The 18899-nt window shown below is 38.6% G+C and overlaps 1 protein-coding gene across 1 annotated transcript in view; it reads right to left on the bottom strand.

The window, feature by feature from the left end:
* Positions 1 to 11148: 11148 nt before the first annotated feature.
* The window catches only part of RSPO2 (R-spondin 2), a 55986-nt gene continuing 48235 nt past the window's right edge, over positions 11149 to 18899 (bottom strand). Inside the window, exon 4 of the mRNA XM_088148693.1 lies at positions 11149 to 11821. Coding sequence (XP_088004819.1) covers positions 11706 to 11821 — 116 coding nt within the window. The 3' untranslated portion in view covers positions 11149 to 11705. The remainder of the gene's footprint in view (positions 11822 to 18899) is intronic.

Here is an 18899-nt window from a genome sequence, read left to right as displayed (position 1 = left end):
TTCACCGATGATCTTTCTCCACCCCTCACGTCAGTTGTGGCCAGCGTCCAGCATTTTTCAGCCTATCAGGTTCCAGCCTCCCCACGCAAAGCGCCGCCAGCGTTTCCTCCCACCAAAATGGGAGTATCTATTTATCTACTCATGGATGGTCTGCTTTTGAACTGCTAGGTTGGCAGGAGCGAGGGACAAGTGACAGGAGCTCACCCAGTCACGTGGAGCTGGGCTCGGACCACTGGAGTGTTGACCATTTCTGGCCAGCAACACCAGCGTCATTAGGCCCCTACACCACCACGTCCCCTAATTGGTTTAAGTTATAGATTTTGGTACACCAAGACTGTACTGAGTTCATGGTCAAAGGGTTTACTGTGGACAGATTACCCTGACCAGCATTTGTCCATGTAGTTACCTGAAGTCAGATTTGATGGCATGCAATTTTCTAACTCACCACAGGCTTTCCCAACATTTTTATGCATGCTATTTCCACAGGTAACCACAAGGTGGAGATAGACAATCACATACAGCATTCAGATGGCTCGAGCAAAAAATACTTCTGCTTTTTTCTCTACAATCCTGTCTTAACAACTGCCACAAAAATGAAATAAAGAATTAAAAGGAACTGCATTTAAATATACATTTTTGAATATAAAACTACAATACAGATTTTTGGCCTCAAGTAATTTGCCTGGAATAGGATCTATTTTTTTTTTCAAAAAAAAAAAAAAATCAAGAACATTAAAAGCTGCATTATACTTGGTCCAACCTAGTACTGATTACATTAATTGGAAGAAAGTATTTGAATATTCAGAGAGCAGTCTTCCCCGTAATCTAGCTGGAGGTGTCAAGGACTGAATCTGTGATCTTCCATATGAACTTTATGAGCTCTGTTCACACAGCACTCTTAAATGGGTCTTGGCTAGAGATAATATACTATATTTTACAGGCACCATAACCGTGTCATTGATGGGATTAGTACGGCTTTTTGTTTTCTTTAGTCCAAAAAAGCCCAGGATCAGCTATGTCATAAGAACAGGGGCGAGAAGTTTAAAGAAGAGTTCCCTGGCTTATCCTACTACTGGCATAGGTCCTAGAGTGATTTTTTATAAAAAATGAAACTTCTCTGGGAATCCAGTTTCCATCTCTTTTTACTCCCCACAGTCACTTGAAGGGGTAAGAGGGGTGTGGGGGGGAGGCAGAAAGGGGTGGAAATGGAAGCTTTCCCCAATTCTTAACAAGATGGTGCTGACTTCAATATGGCCAAGCACAATTTTTAAATATTTGTTTGTTTAAATTATTTATATAACCACCCATTATACTTTCATACCTCTGGGCAGCTAATAGCTGTAATAACAATAATAAAAACCACAACAGACAGACAATATCTTAACAAAGTTTTCTGCTATCAGGGGAAAAATAGGGTCTTGGGAAAATTTTCTGAAATTTTGGCAGAAAAAGTCAGTCTTCTAACCACCTTTGTAGCAGCTAGGAAGCCAATAAAGGCAACTTTTCCTCATGTGTTTATGTCTTGACAATGCATGAGAGCATTTCCCTGGGATAATCACTGCTGTGTGAACACAGCCATGTGCTCAACAATCAACCAACATCCTTTCTTCAAATGCTTCTGTCCAAATTACATGCCATCAAATATTTGAAAATCTTCCAAACCCAACATCCTCTGGAAATAACAGTTTGGAGATGTACTGTTAAGCATTTTGACCTGGTGATCTTTTCTGTGCTTTTCAGAAAACTACATACAAGTTATCCTTGCTTGTTTGTGCTAAAAACAAGAACCACTTTTTTGTTTTCAGAGTGGAGGAATCACATGGGAGCACCAAAGGACTGGATGAGCAAATTTGCAGATGTACTGTATAGCTTGTACTGGAAGGATGTAGACCTTCCATGGCCAGTCCTGAACCAGCCTATGGAACATCAGCCAAGACCCCAGCAGCATTTGCAGGGCTGCAAGGGGGTCCGAGTGAGACATCCAGCATTGCAACATAAACCCTGCCTCTTTTCATAGCGTTGCAATGTCATATGCACACTCAAAAGAGCGGAGCTTGTAGCAAGATGCCCCAATGCCACTTTCACCATTCTTCAAGTTTACCGTACCTTCTTCCACAGCTGCTTTCCACCTCCTTCTTCTCCTCCCTCTCTAAGTGCATCCAGGTGCAGTATCAGCAAAACTGGCAGAAACTGATGTTGCCAATCCTCCCTCAGCCTGCTTAGGAGTTGCTCTCTTTCACCAATGCTCCAGCTGGGGTGGGCAAAGCCCTTAGAATTCCTAAACATTAGAAAACAGATGAGGTCTGGCAAAAAGTTTTGCTGTCCTCCGCTAGTTCCAATCACCAGTTTGATGTTCCCATTTTTTGACTGGAATCCTCTAGTCTTTTTAAAGTCTTTCATAGAAAGTCTTTTTTAATCACTCTACAGTTTTTTTTAATCATTCATAGAAGTAAACAAAATGCTTTCAATGAAAGCTTCTCAAGCTTAAAGAAGCCCATTTTGAAGTAGAAATACTTATTTCATGTTCAGATAGGGACATTTCAAATACTTCTGGGTCGGCCAGGACAGGGTCAGAACACTTCCAATAATATTAGACCAAGTTGTTTTGAACTTGAGACCATGTTTTGCATTCAGAACCAGGTGTCTCAAGGTCAGAACATTTCAAATTTAAGGCTTTTCCATACTTCCAGTCATTTGCCTTCAGATGTTATTCAGGTAAAGAGGGCAGAGCTGAGATGTTCTTACTTACTTACCTCTTCCATTATGTTTTCCAGTGCCCTGGGCTTACCAACAACCTCGGGTTACGTTTCTACAGTAGGTAACCTGTTTTATGTGGAGTCACAACTCATGGAGTTTAGCCCAGTAGGGCCTAAGTGGGCTGGAGCCCTTACATTTTTGTTCTCCCTCTTAAGCAATAGAGAACTGTAACTTAAATGTCAAAATGCATCCTATAGAGGATTTTAGCATACAGAAGACACTGCACTCCAAATCTCACCAATATCACAACAGCTTGGGTTACAAGATGGAGTCCTGTGACAAGCTGTAGCCTTATTGCCATGAGAACATCATTATTCAAGCCCTACTCACTTATTCAGAAAGGACAAGTATTTATTCTTTGTTTATGAATGTATGATACCTTTCACAGTACATTATTTCTAAAAATGTCTTGGAATAACTTTGTAAAACCTACATCTTAAAAAAAGAGAGAATTTCCAAAACTAAAATGAATCCTAACATCAAACAAATGAAATGGCTAACAAAAGGTACAAATAAAATAGTACAATAATAACATTCTTAATATAATAGTTAAAGCATCACCATTGAAAGAGCTGCCAAACAACAGAAGCTAACAGTAGGGATATGATTAGCAAAAGAACCAGAGGCAGTATTAAATATTATAACATTGAAAATTAAGTTAAACATTAAAAGATCAGGGGGATGTCTTAAACAAAAATTGAATAATGCCGAGGATGCCTTCTGGGAAGCCACGGGAGACCTGCTGTCAAGGAGGTAACCATGGGGAATGCAGCCGGAACAAGACAATGGAAGATGAGCAAGGTCATTTTATTAGACGTGCCATATTGAGAATATGGAATAAACCCAGGTTGTGCCTGAAAACACCCTTACGGACCTCAGCTCAAGAAGCATATCATAGAAGAGAAACACCAGACAAGGACAGATGATTGACATATCCGTAATTATTGGAAAACCATCAAGGGGAATTTAAAATTAAGTCAAGAGAGCAATTCATAGCAGAAGGATTAGTTGTCAATGGTTTTCCCATTTACAGTTATTAGAAATATTCAAAATGGACAAAAAGATTTATGGTATGGAGCAAAGTAAGACAGAATTTGAGGTACAAGTGTGCACTGATGATGAACATGAGATTGCTAAAATGTATACACTTTTGTTGAAGTCTGAAACAGAGGAAGAACAGGTTAAAGAATGTATGATAAAGTGGGCTAAGAATTTTGGTTATAATATACAGATGGACCAGTGGGAAAACATGTGGTTAAAAGGGTTGAAATTTACATTGTGTTATGAGGTTAACTGCTTCATCTGTGGGCATTACACAGCCTTCTCCAACCTTCTACATGAGTGGACTAACTCCAGAATTCTCAGCAACTTCCATCCTGGCAGGGGAATTCTGGGAATTGGCATCTTCTCATCTGGTGGGTTCCCAAATTGGAAAAGGCTGACATATGGAATTGAGTTTTTTACTATTAGCATAATGAAAAGCTGAGGAAAAGCTCCGTTTTGTTTTAAGTCCTGCGGGTAGCATTTGACATCTTAATTGGAGTGGTTGACACACAAGGCAACCCGGGCTTCATTATTCTTTGCTAATGCAAGAACCAAAGCAAATGTGCACATTTTTTCATTTGCTTCTGTATATACACATAAAAATTAAATTCAGCTGTCAAAGTACTCCAGATTAAAGGCTCTATGTTACTTTAATGTCAAAATTAAATCCAGATTATTGAAAAAGAAAGGATTTTAAAAAAAACAAAACCATGCTATATCTGAAAACGGGTGTGCAATGTTAGAGAGGTCAGGATCAGAAATCAACTTCCTGACCATCTGGGAGTCCAGAAGAAGTCATCTGATAGCACCAGAAGACACAAGGCAAGAGTTTTTCAACTCAGCATTCCTCTTGAAGGCAAACATCTCCCTTTTCCACCCTTAACTCTGCCTCCAAATGCCCCCCAAAGTCTCCAGATTACCATAATACTGACTGCTGAACAGGTTGTAGCTGATTGTTTATGCAATATATGGTTTCTTTAGAAGAAATTTTTTAAAAATACATCTTTTATGACTAATGGTGAAAATTGGGATGGGAAATTTGTCCATTTCTGGCCTATATTCTGTTTAAAAATTTCCACATAATTTCCATTCCATTCAATATGAATTGTCCTTTAAAGAAACCATTTGAGTTTGTAGCCATTATGCTGTGCTGGTTAAGATGATGGATTAAGGCTGGAGAAACCCAAGTTAAAGTGAATCCTCAGCACCAGGCAGTCACTCTGTCTCTGTCCAATCTACTTCACAAGATGTTTCTTGTGGGGAAACTGGAGAAGGGGGTTTTATGCATGTCATCTTGAGCTCCTGGAAGAAACCAGGATAGAATCTTATCAATAAATAACTTTTTTAAAATATATATTTTTACAATATTAAAATTATTTACATATTATTTACATACCTCAAATATATAGTTACATGGATGTTTAAGTAAGTTAACTATATCGTAGTTAGTACACGCTGTGTACTACGATCCATTTTTCACTTTTCACAATTTTGTAGCCTAATGGATACAGGTACATTAACCTGTAGATGTGGATGAGAAACTTTTAAAAAAAAAGGGACTTCTCAGATGTTTCTGGTGACAGACTGTCTTTTACTGAGTCACACAGTTAAGTTGGCTTGATACATATCCCCTTCTCACTTTATTTTTCTTTTATTGAAGATTTACAAATCTCGACAAGGAGAAGGAGAGAAGAAAAAATAAAGGCACCACACAAGGGAATTAAAGTTTTCCCTGTATTTGATCCAGCCCAAACTAATTCCCATTTCAAGCACAAATCCAAATCCAATCAGAAGAATTTTCAACTCAGCCTGAATTATGGCTATACCCTGGACTGTTAAAGAATCCAACATTATTTTTCTCTGCAACCTTCCTGAGGAGTTTTGGGTTTTAGAAAGGCTGGATTTGAGGCTGAACCCATCAGCTTGCCAGTAAGAAGGGACAGAGAAAGCATGAATTCTAGCCTGGACTGGATCCATTAACAACAAAATTGTATAACTCTGATAGACAGTAACTTTCCACATTTCTAATAGTACTGGGGAAGCGCTTGGAAGAGTCTCAGCCAAGATTGCAGAATCGAATGTTAGCCTAGAATCAGTGCCAGCTTCTCTTCACTCCAGATTATATAGTCAACATTTGCACAGAGTCCAGCTTGTTTTATTTCTTAAAAAAAAGAAAAAAAAGGCATAGGAAGAACACAAAATGGAATATGCAACAAAATGCCACCATACCCCTTTCCAGGAGATTGCGTTCCAATCCTTTTGACAGTGTTTTGCGGCCCCTGAGCATGGTTGGTTTCCATCTGGCAAACGTTGGGATTCCTGGGTTAAAGTAGTTTTAATTCAGGAGGAAACATTTCTGCAAATGTTGATATTTACAAGTCCATTCCTTTTGAACATATAGATGCTTGCTGTTTGCTTATTTTGATATTCCGTCAGAAGAGATTAAGTATGGATGGATATACTAAATTTATATCCTATCTTTCCTACCTTTCAGGAGCTTAAAGTGATGTGCATGGTGTTCCTCTTCCTATTTTTCCCCACAAGAAAAAACATTAGGGGGTAGGTTGGACTGAGAGAGTGTGACTTGCCCAAAGTCACCCAGTAAGTTTCCATGGCTGTGGATGGACCTGAACCTGGGTCTCCCTAGTGCCACTAGGCCACATTGAAAGGATGGCCTTGGTTTCAGTGTTCATATCCTTGCATTTTCTGATTTTATCATGTTAACTCAACAATCATCTACAATGGATCAATTTTATTTAATGGTGATGTAATTTGGTATGCTTCCATGGGATCAGTGTGGCCATGGTACTACATTTTATAGGGATGGGTACCAAGACATTTTCATAAGCTTTGACAAAGTTTTACTCTGTCACCGTGTTGGATTTTTCCAACAAATATGTGTTTTAAGCATTCCCTATTGTAATTTGAAACATGTTGCTGTGACTTAGCCACCAAACAGGCTAAATTTGGTAGCACAATTTGATTGAGGAGGGCAGGGGGTAAAATCATAGCTATTTTGCATTGAAGTTCATGGTCCTGGTTTACAACATCTGATGGAGATAGCAACTCTTAAAACTGGGCAGGTTGTGTTTTTAAACCTTTGCTATGCAATATTCCCCCTTGTGACATGAAAATGATTTCTTCATACAACCCGTGTCTATTAAATGTGTGGACCAATGCCCAGAATTCTCAGCAATAGCCATGAAACTTAAGGTCCACACATCTGGACCAGGCTTGAATTGGAGAAGGTTACCCTAAATAAACACTCAGACACACACTTGCATGCACACACACACAAATATACTCAGACACACACACACTTGCATACACACACATACACACACACACTTACAGATACAAATCAACACCATCAACTGCACTGAGCCCCAAGTGGAATTTCCAGAGGAAGAAATGGAGGACTGAAGATGGGTCTGCAAAAAGCAGAGCCAACGGCTGCAGCGGAATGAAGAGCCAGCAAGTAGACCAGCTCTTCGATAATACCTCTCCAGACAAGGAGAGGACTTGAGATTGCCCACAAGTGCTCCAGACATCTGCTTCTCATGAGGAGACTGCATGATAGTGGTCTCTAGCAGGCTTAGAGCTCTGGGAGATAAAGGAATAGCCATCTTGTTCAAACCACGGTTGGCGCCTTTGAAAGGACACTAAGTTTGCATACTTCAACAACCCAGCTGGCTTCAAACCCCAAACCAACTAGAGCCCCTAATTACAGAGGGGGCTTCTCTTAATCAGGAAGTGGTACTCTTCTCACCTGACCACCACCAGCTACAGCCAGCAAGTCCTTAAGTACTGCCATAGCAGGCAGCAGGCCATAAAAATTATAAGATAATCTTCCATTTTAAGGAAAAAGTAGTTCAGCGATGATAGCAAAGGTATGTCTTGGATGTATTTATCTGGCTAGTGATCATAGAATAATTGTTATATTTATTAACGTCTAAGGAAAACAGTCAGAAGTCAATCCTATTGTTGGTTCCTCTCCACTAAATGCGCATAGGAGTGCCATCTTAATTGCGCGTATGATTTCAGTAGAATCAGAGAGCACTCAGTAAGCTTTAAATGGATTCTGCAGACTTTTCCTTTTCCATTCCTGTCTGATACTGTCTCCATACTAAATTCACTAGCTAATATTTCTACCACTTCAATGACTATAAAGAAAAATTGATTCCTACACCGCTCCTATGATTGGATGAAGAAGTGTGTGTTCAGACTGAATGTATTTTACCTTTCTGTGTATGGATTGTTAGTTTTCTATTCAAAATTTGTTTCCAAATTGTTGGGTAACTCCTCTTAGAAACCTCAAGAACTACTAGCCTAATTAACCTTGTGATAATTTATTTTAAAATCCCACTAAATTACAGAAGCAATCAGAATATGCTAACATTTTAGGTGTGTGTAGACTGGGAAGGAGATAAAGCATTTTAGAAGACCCAGATATGACAGCTCGCTCTCAAAAAAAGTTACATTTTTGTATTGCTGAAATATTTATACTAATCTTTATGTTTCATACTCTAAAAGTATTCAGATTCCAACCCATTCTATTGCTATGAACTAGGGTCCTTGGTTTTTTTCAGTTAAAAAATGTTCACTGGCTGACAGATCTTTCTTCTGTTTGGCAGGTAGGAATCATAAGCTTTCACAGTACTGATTCACTCACTTGAACAAATGACTTGTTAAATAAAAATGTGTCAAGCTAGGGAGAAAGGTGTGCAAATTAAAATGTATGAATAATCCAAGGTTGAAAGAATGATTATAGAGATAATTGTAACCTAAACGTCCATTTATAATCTTTTATTTTATCAGAATAAAAATATCGTTTCAAAATTACGGGAGAAAATCATTCCATTCCATTCTGTATTGGCAAGACCTTGCCTTGAGTATGCTGTCCAGTTTGGGGCATCACATTTGAAGATGGATTAAGAACAGATCAAAGAAGGTCAGTGAAAATGATCAAAGGACTAAGGATGTCCTACAAGGAGATATTGATGGAACTGGATATATTTAGCTTTGAGAAAAGAAAACTGAGGAGGGATGTGATAACATTCTTCAAGAACCTGAAGAGATGTCAAGACCTGTTCCCCATCGTCCCTTATTGGATATATAGTACAGCAAGACAGATTAAATGTTAAGAAATTTTTCCTATGAGTAAGACAGTTTGGCATTGGAATCAATGACTCAAGGAATTAGTGGAGACCATTGCACCAGATTCTGTTCAACAGAATCTAGATAACCATCTGTTATGGATGATTTAATCTGATTTTCTGCACAGTAGCTAAAATGGCTCCATGATTCTGTGTGATGTATTGTACATTAACCAATTATTTTCTATTGAGCTGGTACACACCAGGTATAGCATTTATTCTATTACTGCTTTGCTAATACTAAAGCACTTGGTTTATTTTAAAAGAAGAACCAGTTGGAATGCATTGCTATACTGTCTCTAAATAAAAATCTAGTTTCATTCATGGAAAATATTTTAGGGGGTTGGGATGGCATTGAGAATCAATCTAGGATATTTTTACTACTTTTTTCTTGCCTCTGTGTATATGTTTTGCCTGTGTGTGTATTTACCAGCAAAATGTGTGACAGGTATTTTTCTGAGGAGCATCAATATTTACTTCCAGTATGTATGCGTGTGTTTGTTGAAGAAGCAATTTCCATAGCCTAAATTTATTCAGAGTTGAGCAAGAAATAAAAGTCATACTTACTTTTACTAATTACATTTTAATCTATATGCCAATATTAAACATCACTTAATCTATAAACAGTGTTAAAATCTTATGAGTTATTGTGCAAGGTGCTAGAGGCATTTTGGCTTGTTCTACAACCATGGTTTGAGTAATTAAGTATTATGAGGTTATTGCACTATTTATGCTGAGTTTATCCTGTGTGTCAGTGAACAATATAGGATGGGTTGTAAATATTTTAATTTAAAAAAAATTGGTTCCAAGATGTTTTGGGCTGGGAATTCTTGGAGTATCTACCTACCAGCAATCTCTTTCTTCAAAGTTAGAAAGTTAGTTAATGCCATAATCTAATTACATAGATTGCCATCTGAAATACAATATTTTCTCTTTCAGTTAAGGTATTTTAATGTCTTGCTTTTGGTATTAACTCCATGGAAGAATGCTGGTGGTGGTTGCCTAACACTTCCAAATGGGAGATCTTTGAATCACATTCCTGGAAGTTTAATGACAAGGCATGCCAATTGCCACAAGCCACTCTGGCTAATTAGAATGGGTCCTTGATATTGATGAGTTAAATAGAAGGCACATTCCATAGTTATCCATTTTCTCTACTTTGATTCTCACAAATGAGTAACAGAAGTTTCAGAATAAGGCGCCAATCCCTAGCCGCCTAGGCTGCACTTTCAAAATTTTAAGGACATGACTGGAAGTGGCGGTGGGAGTGGGTGAGGAATGGATTGTTTAAAATTGCTCTTTTAATTAGCCTTGTGGATCAGATCAGATAAAACAACACTCCTTCTTATAAGGAGCCATTGTTTCAATATGGAAAAGGGCAGTATGTAGGCATTCACTCACCAGTGGGAATCAACTGGAATGGATGGATTTTGAAAGATGCTTCTCTTTTTCTTTCTACTGTTCCACATGTTGCCTCTTACTGATCTTACAGAAGAGGTAGGAAACTTTCCAAAGTTATTAGATTCCAATTCCCATATGACTCAGCCAACAGGGACAGTAATTACAGTAGAGATTTGTAGCCCAACATCATTTGGAAGGGACCTCTGCTTACAGTTTCTGCAAGTTCATTCAGGATTGATGCCCTTGAACTTATTTTATTTACATTTTAATTCTTTTTTCTTGAAGTCTATTTCCTTTGGAAGAAAAGAAACAGGTATTTAAAAAAAAAAAAAAAATGCCAGGATTTCTTTTGGTGAGAAATGTGGCTGCATTCAGCTCTAGAAAGTGGTTTTGTTTTTTAATGGAATGCCATCACCTGATCATAACCAGCAGATAGTCTTTGAAGGAAGGATTTCTTAGTCATAGTTTAGCACTTCCAGGAAAAGACTAAACTCCATAAGAGCAAGATATATTGTCAGGCTGTCATCAGTCAAAGCCGGCTCAGACAGATTTGTATAAAGGGTAGTATTATGTTTCATTTTCAGCATTAATCTTCATGTGTTCAAATGATGAACTGCACACATGGAAAACAGACACAACCTTTAATGTAAATAGGTTTATTTATATGTAGACAGCATGATATGTACACATGGGAACCACTATGCTCCTGAAATACTAAGCCATAACTCCATATATCAGTCAAGAGCAGTTTAACTATACAGCTGTTCCAGTATAGCAGGTGTGCTGGGGACCAAGTATGTTACCTACAGATATCTGCTTGGTGTCCTTCACTCTTGAAAATGTACTGTATGAGAAACAATATGCAATTCTAACTTCCCAATTTCTTTGCCTTGTATAAATATGTACTCATCCCATAGCCCCATGGTGCCATGCAATTCTGATGCTCTTGTCTCCAAAGTCCTGTGCCAAGATGTCATCTGCTTCCTTCTTGCAGGCACCAAATTTAAACAAAAGGGGGGGGGGGGAAGAAACCTTCAAAAGACATTTTTGACACACTTCCACTGATTGAACTCAGTGCTTTTCTTCAGTCCTGGAGAGACCAGGTTTGGGGAACAATGAGAACAATAAGAACCACATTAATCATAAAAGTATAAATAACACACACAAACAAGCTTATGGACGTTCTCCTCTCTTTCCCCAGGTCCAAACGCTGTCAAAGCAGCTGAATCGCAGTACTTCCTCATGCAGGAGCAAATAGCAGCTTCTGTGTATTTTGCAAAACAAACAAAAACAAAATATAAACTAAAAAACAACCCACATGTAGCAACAGGCCCAGGACAAAAGTCTCTATTGACCCGCTTGGTCTGTAGCTAGGAAGAAACTATGCTGATTCTGAGCTCGTTCCACTAAATTCTTTTTCTTCTTCTTCTTCTTCTTATCCTTTTTTTTCGGTGTCCTCTTTCCTAAAAAAAAAAAAAAAAAAAGGTAATCACACACTCAAAAGCAAACAGTGAAGTCAAATGATGATGATGATGATGATGATGATGAGTGAAATATGAAATCTACAGAAGAAGGGTGTTGAAGAAAGACTTGAATAAGATACAAAATACAAAAATCCTGTAGCTAAACTTGGATGCGTCAGCTGAAGTTGTATCTTTGATACAAGTGTGTGTGTGTGTATTTTTGATTGATGATGGAACATGAGAAAGGAAGTTTAACTCTTTCTTTCCGTGCAATGGCCTTCACCAAAATCTGTCCTCCCCATATCTTCTATTCATTTCAGGAGGAAATCTCACATTAGCGCCAATGACAGATATTTCCACCATCACCAATGATAACCATGAAGAGCAATTTTCATTGGGATTAAATTGTAAGAAAAAACTAATTAACCCACAATTCTTCAATCCCATCTAGAATTACCTATGAATTAATAAAATAAAAATCAAAGCACAAATTCAGTTGATGTATTGAGCGTGACATTTAACCAGAAATTTTAACACTTCAGTCTCTTGCATAATTGTTCAAACACAAAAATGAAGATTCCTGTTATGTAGAAAATGATGTTATAGCCAACCTAGAACCCTTGCTCCTTGACATTATAATATTCTATATGCACAAATATTTCATTTTTATTTTATTGAGAAATAGTCATTTAATCAATTTTATTTTTCCCATCCGTTATCTTCAGTAAAGGGTGGGGAAATTAAAGGTTCCTACGCTTTAAAGAGAAATGAAAAACCCAATGTCTGTTTGGTAAGGAGCATAAAGACCTACATGTTTTTTGTTCTGGATTATATCCCAGGTAAAATGAGAAAATTAACAACAACAGATAATGTACCTCACCACCAGTCAATAGTCCATAACAACGCAATCAGTGTCTGGAGTTTATAGTATCTCAGAACTGCCACTAACAATGGATTCCTTACCACATGTGATTCCTGTTGTACTAATGAAGTGTTTCTGAACTGAGGTCCTCCAGTCAGCATGGCTATTGGCCATAACATTAGGTGACCTGAAATCCAGTATGTCTGAACGGCAGTGAGTTCGGGAATGAATGGAGTTCACTTATAAATGGAGGTTCTCCACATTCCTTTTGGTGGTTACAAGGAATATGGAAGAGTAGAATTTTAAAGAACTCACAGCTCTTGTTGTAATGGAGTAGAGCGGAGTTCCCATCACGTCCAATCAGCTTGGTTGAAGTGGGGAAGGGAAATTATAGGATTTACCAAAGTCATTTACAGGGAAATTATTTTCTATACTTTTAATTCATGTTGTCCAGAAACATTCTGCCTTTTCTCATCCAGTCTCATTCAATTTGATGAAATAGAAATGTTGCAATTTCCTTTGGAGAAGAGGATTTGTTGAAACTCTTGGGTGGAGAGTATGAAGTGCTTGTACTTAAAATAAGGTGTACAAGGGTATGGGTGAATGTCACATTTTCATGATATGAACTTGTCTCCAGCAGCCTTTGGGTTCCCTGTATCTCACACTTCCTAAGGGAAGTGAAAAAGCTCCTCCTATCTGACTTTTTCAGATTAAGAAGTGTGAACAGCCAGGATGGCTTTAGAGTGAGGGAAAGATGGATAACAGGAAACACCTTTAATGAGAACACACTCCAGAAGTGAAGTAAGCACAAAATAATACCAGGATAAATTTGAAATAAATTCTCAAGCAGACTGAAAAAAAGTTTGAAAACCGGAGGCTCCTCCAGCAGGGATGAAAGCTGCTGAGAAATTGCAAGGCAGTTTTCAGCAGAGTACAGGAAAACCCTGATTTACCTCAGGGCCACGGACTTTGCGGCGACTGACAAAACTTTCACTACAATGACATAATAAGTGTAGTGACATCATTATGCAACTTATGCAAAGATGCAATTGGCTTCATTGTAGGAGGATGCAAATTATGTTACTTGTGTCAATTTATATCATCTGCATCACGATGCCATTGTGCAAATGGCATAAATCACTGCAATTACACACTCTCATTTACAGGACATTTGTAGATGACAGATACACCCTCCCCAATTAATATATAGGACAAGATACAGCTAAAGGATTGGCAACAATTTTTAACAACTATTGGTGAAACACACATGCTTTTTTTTTTTTTTTGTCTTTTCCACTAAACTGGCAGAGTTATCTATATCTAATTTATTTAAAAAGACTCACAGTTTTTTACTCTGTTATGTTCCCTGTACATGTAGCCACTTACAAAGTACAGTGGAACCTCGGTTTACGAACTTAATTCGTTCCATGACTCTGGCCACAACCCGAATTGGTCACAACCCGAAGGAAATTTCCCCAAAGTTCAATGTAATTACCGTTAATCCATTCTGGCGTGGAGGACAGGGAGGCGGCTATTGCTTGGAGGGAGAGTCCCCCTCCCTACGACCACGTGTCAGGGGTGGAAAATGGCCACGGACCACGTGTCAGGGGCGGAAAAATGGCTGCGGACCACGTGTCAGGGGCGGAAAAATGGCCGCGGACCACGTGTCAGGGGTGGAAAATGGCCATGGACCACGTGTCAGGGGCGGAAAATGGCCACGGACCATGTGTCAGGGGTGGAAAAATGGCCGCGGACCGTGTCACGGGAGGGAAAATGGCCACGTATCCTGCTTGTAACCCGAGGCGGAGTTCGCAAACCGAGGTAAATTTTTGCGGCCGGAGCTGGTCATAACCTGAAAAGTTCGTTAACAGAGGCATTCGTAACCCGAGGTACCACTGTAACTAACACTCAACCTTTTGTGGTACTGCAGAGTTTTACTGGCCCAGAGAAGAGATACTGAATTTTTATAGCTGCTATTTGATAGTTATTCAACAGCTGACCCAAAAAATAAATAAATTCTTCAATTTAGCCTCTGCAGCTGGAGATGTTTCAAAGTATTGTATGTCAACTGATTACTGGACTCCATCCTCTCAGATTTTGTTACTTACCTAAGTCTTGTGTTTGTTTCCATTTTTCCTCCAATACTCTGTGTGTGCGTGTGTGTGTAAGTCCATGTGTTGGCCACTGATTTTACCCACCTTCTTTTCAGGAAAGCACTGCATGATATTGTAAGGTTTAGCAATCTCCACCCACCTGTCCCAACTAGTTTGAAAATTCAGGTTCCATAATTTTAATTATGACAAGAAATTCCTTGTACAGAAAGTAGGATAGCAGAAGGAGCTACCAAAGCCCTTAGCTTGGGTTCCAAAGAGTCAGACAGAGATAGTCAGAGTCCAGACAGCAAAGAGTTGGTTACACAGAAGGTATTTTATATCACTCCATGGGATATTCCACATAACATTCCACATTATTCAACACAAGTTAAATCTATAAACTGCCTATATCCTGAAACAAGATTAAATAAATAAATAAGAGAATTAAAGTTTATATTAAAATATACAGTATGCATAGCCACACTGTTGTTGTCTTCTAAGAACAATTGCATTTTGTGTTGACAAAATCCTAAACTATCCTTTAAAAAGCATAAAATGGCAGGAGGAATGCAACCAGCAGCCTCCATTGGTTTGTTCCTCTTTTGAACGATCTGTTGGGATAAATAGGCTATTCTAACCAACAAAATTAATTGCCTTCTTTTGCTACATTGTAGTATATATTTCCTATCCATCTAGTTTGGTATGACTTTATTTCCTTTTCATTTCTCTTATTCTGTTTAGTTTTGGGGGGAAGATGAAAATGTGTAGCAATAAAGGCAACAGAAGGAAGGGCCTAGAGACAGGGATTTGATTTAAGACTGCTCGGCTCTTCCAGAATTTTATGCGCAGAAAAAAAAATGTTTTCCTCTACAAAATATCCAGTGCAATGATAGAGTCTCACTGGGGAACTCTCTTTTTTATTGCAGCCTCTTAAACTAATAAAACAGGAAATTCAAACCTAGGTACTCCACCATATGCAGTTAGAAGCATTATAATGTCATTTTCACCTTATCTGTGTGAAAATTAGATCAAATTGTCCAGCATCCCTACTCTAAGAACAATGAAATGTAATGACTTAAGGGATTCTGAATCACTAATCATTCTAGCAACAAACTGAAACCATCTTTTAAATCCAAACTGGATATATAAATGCACATAAGCAGCAGTGGTCCATAGGACTACATAAACATGAGAAGCAGACCTTGTCTTGCAACATACTTAGCCCAATTATTCACTAGCCCAGTCAGACCTCCTTATTAGTGGTTCTGGCCAGCACACAACCACCCTAGACAAGGAAAAAATCACAGTTTGGGAAAATACATACTGTAGTTCCCATTCATTTTCTCCTAGAAATTCCTGGTACAACAGGAGATTACTGGTAAAGCTTTGTTACATCTCTATCTCCTTCCCCTTTGGCTCGGAAAGAACCAGAATAGTTTACTGCTGTAGCCAGTCTGTGTTTGGGAGATAAGCTCTGCATTTTAGATCCTTCCTTCCTCCCTCCCTCCCCCCCCCCCCCCGCCTTTCTCTCCCTCTCTGTTTCTGAGAACTAGGTATGCAAAATGGTTGATTGACTTGGATTAGGAGTATGCATGGCATGACTGAAGGCTCAGATCATCATGGAGAAAATCTACATGGTCACTAAGAGTTGACACTGACTTGATTGCACATAATCAATAATCAATGACTTAAGCCAGGGTCTGTCCTGGATTAAGTTTAATCTACTAAATTAAAATTAAACTTAGATTAAAGTTTAATCTACTAAAGGTTATTTCCTCCAGCGTGTTGCGGGATCAGGATCCATGTACAGAACTGCCCTGAGACTTTGCTACTCAACTCACTGTTGTAGACTCAATGGTAGAGGAGAACTGCACATGGATGGAGTGATTTAAGGTAGGATTTAATGCTTATATGCCATCTAGGTGGCTAACAGTATAAGCAGATAAAATATCTCCCATACAATCTGCCTGCAACTGCACTTTCCAATCAGAGATCACCCTTTTCCTGTGCAAGACAGAACAGGTAGGTCTTCACATTTTTCTGAAGGGATGACACAGCAAATACCTACTGGGAGGAACTTTAAGGAATGGGGCTGACCACAGATGACAATTCAGCCCATCAGGTGACAATCCTGGAAAAATGAGACCTGGAGTTGACCCTATTTGATCTGGTTGGACTGGTAGATGAATACAGGAGAAGGTGGTCCCCCACATAACAGGTTCTCACCAAACTAGCTTCCCTTTTTCTGGATTTTCAGTGCTGAGCTGTCCTTCTTCAAATCTCCTTTACAGATCTAAATAATTGCCATCATTCTCTCCAAAATGCCCTGTCTTGAAGGAGCTCATTGTGGGAACAAAATGAGAGCTGAAATTAAAACCTTTTATATATTGTGTGCCCCCCAAAATGAGTAGCTTTCCTCTTTTCCTTAGTAGTCAACATTATTTTTCCAGAATGTCTCTTGAATTTCTTGGTGGTATAGTAGAAGATAACAACCATCAACTAACCAGAAGAGAGAACTCCAAATATAGATGGGGACCAATGTTTTTTTGAAATGTTTCATCAAGTTTACAGATAGAGAAACTAGTGCATTGTTTCTCCACGAGAAGGAGAAATTCTCCAGCACTCCCTTAATGGTGAAAGTAGCATTTCTATGAAAAAGTCCAATGGGAGAAGTTCCCAATATCTTCACTTAAGAATTAATTGAACAATGGGAAGACAGGAAGGCTGCAATCTTCTGCAGAAATGATTGTACAATAAAAAAAAAGACAGAACATTCATACATACTCCCTAACTCCCTCATTATTAGATAAATGCAAGAGTATCACAGTCTATCCATAAGAATGGTAGATAAAGATGCAGAAGGACTTATTTTCCCAGCACTAACTTCAATAGTTATTGCTGGAAGCAGCTGAATGTAGCTAAACTGGCTACCTCCACTTTCATATGGGACCTTCAAATGAAAATGGGTGGGGGAACATTCGGCCCATCCCTAAATTAGTGTGCATCATAACGGATTGATTTTAGCCTACAGGATCGGTGTTCCAAAATACATTATTCCCTGTGAAAAAGAGTTCTCCAAAGAGTCAACTCCCAAAGCAGGTGATCCACACTTAATGCCTGGCATGCAATTAAAAAAAAAATCCTCCTCTATTCAAACTATTATCAGAGCTTGTTTTCCATTATTGTCTTTTATCAGCGCTTGCTTTCAATTGTTACTATATTATTGTAACTCTGTTTGAAAGCTTGCTGTACATTAAAGCTACCCCTGTTGGAGCAGATAACTACAAGTTGCAAACTGAACAGGTAGGTATGGAGGACTTCTAAAAATTTCTCTCCCTCACTGAGAAAAGAAAAAATTGTCCCCACAAATATAACCTCTTAAAATGCTGTACATTTCAGAACAGAGTTCTAAATTTACCCACAAGGAAAGTTACACTGAAGTTAAGATAACCTTCGTCTCTCCAGGGGAATGCTAGTTGGATTAAAAATTATTTGCCTCTATATTCCCAGCAAATCTAGGATAACTGTCCTATGTTAAGGGTAAATTGATTTGAAAAAAAAAAAAAATTAGTCTTCCGTTCAGATAAATACTGCAAAACTGGTTTTAGTTAGTGACAGGTCAGACCCAGCTTCTAAGTCTGGAGGTTTTCTTTCACTCCACTTAAAGGGTTCTTGCAGGATGAATTTTATTTTTGTTTTTTGTTTGTTAATATAAGGTTTAAGATCTGCTTAAGGTTTAATTCTTTTCTTTTTCTTTCCTGCTTGGAAATCAGAAACAAAAACAAAAGCAAAGCAATCTCTAGCTGCTGCTCTAAGTGGTGATGCTGTTGTCTTCAGAAGCCCAGTAAGGTGATGGGAGTTCAACTAGGACTGGCATTTTCTCACCAGGGACAATACAGGTAATCCTCATTTAATGACCACGCGTTCAGCGACTGTTTGAAGTTATGATGGTGCTGAATGAGTGGTACTTATGACCGAACCTCAAAGTTCCAGCCATCCCGGCACCCCTGTGGTCACATGATCACGATTTGGGTGCTTGGCAACCAGCTCTCACTTACGATGATTGCAGCATCCCGCAGTCACATTATCACCATTTGTGGCCTACTCTGCCAGCTTCCCACAA

Source organism: Python bivittatus, unplaced genomic scaffold, assembly GCF_059951505.1.
Source record: "Python bivittatus isolate LINGU-HERP-01145 unplaced genomic scaffold, Pbiv_v1 ctg000590_np1212, whole genome shotgun sequence".
Classification (NCBI taxonomy): domain Eukaryota; kingdom Metazoa; phylum Chordata; class Lepidosauria; order Squamata; family Pythonidae; genus Python; species Python bivittatus.
This window is presented reverse-complemented; position numbering and strand designations above follow the sequence as displayed.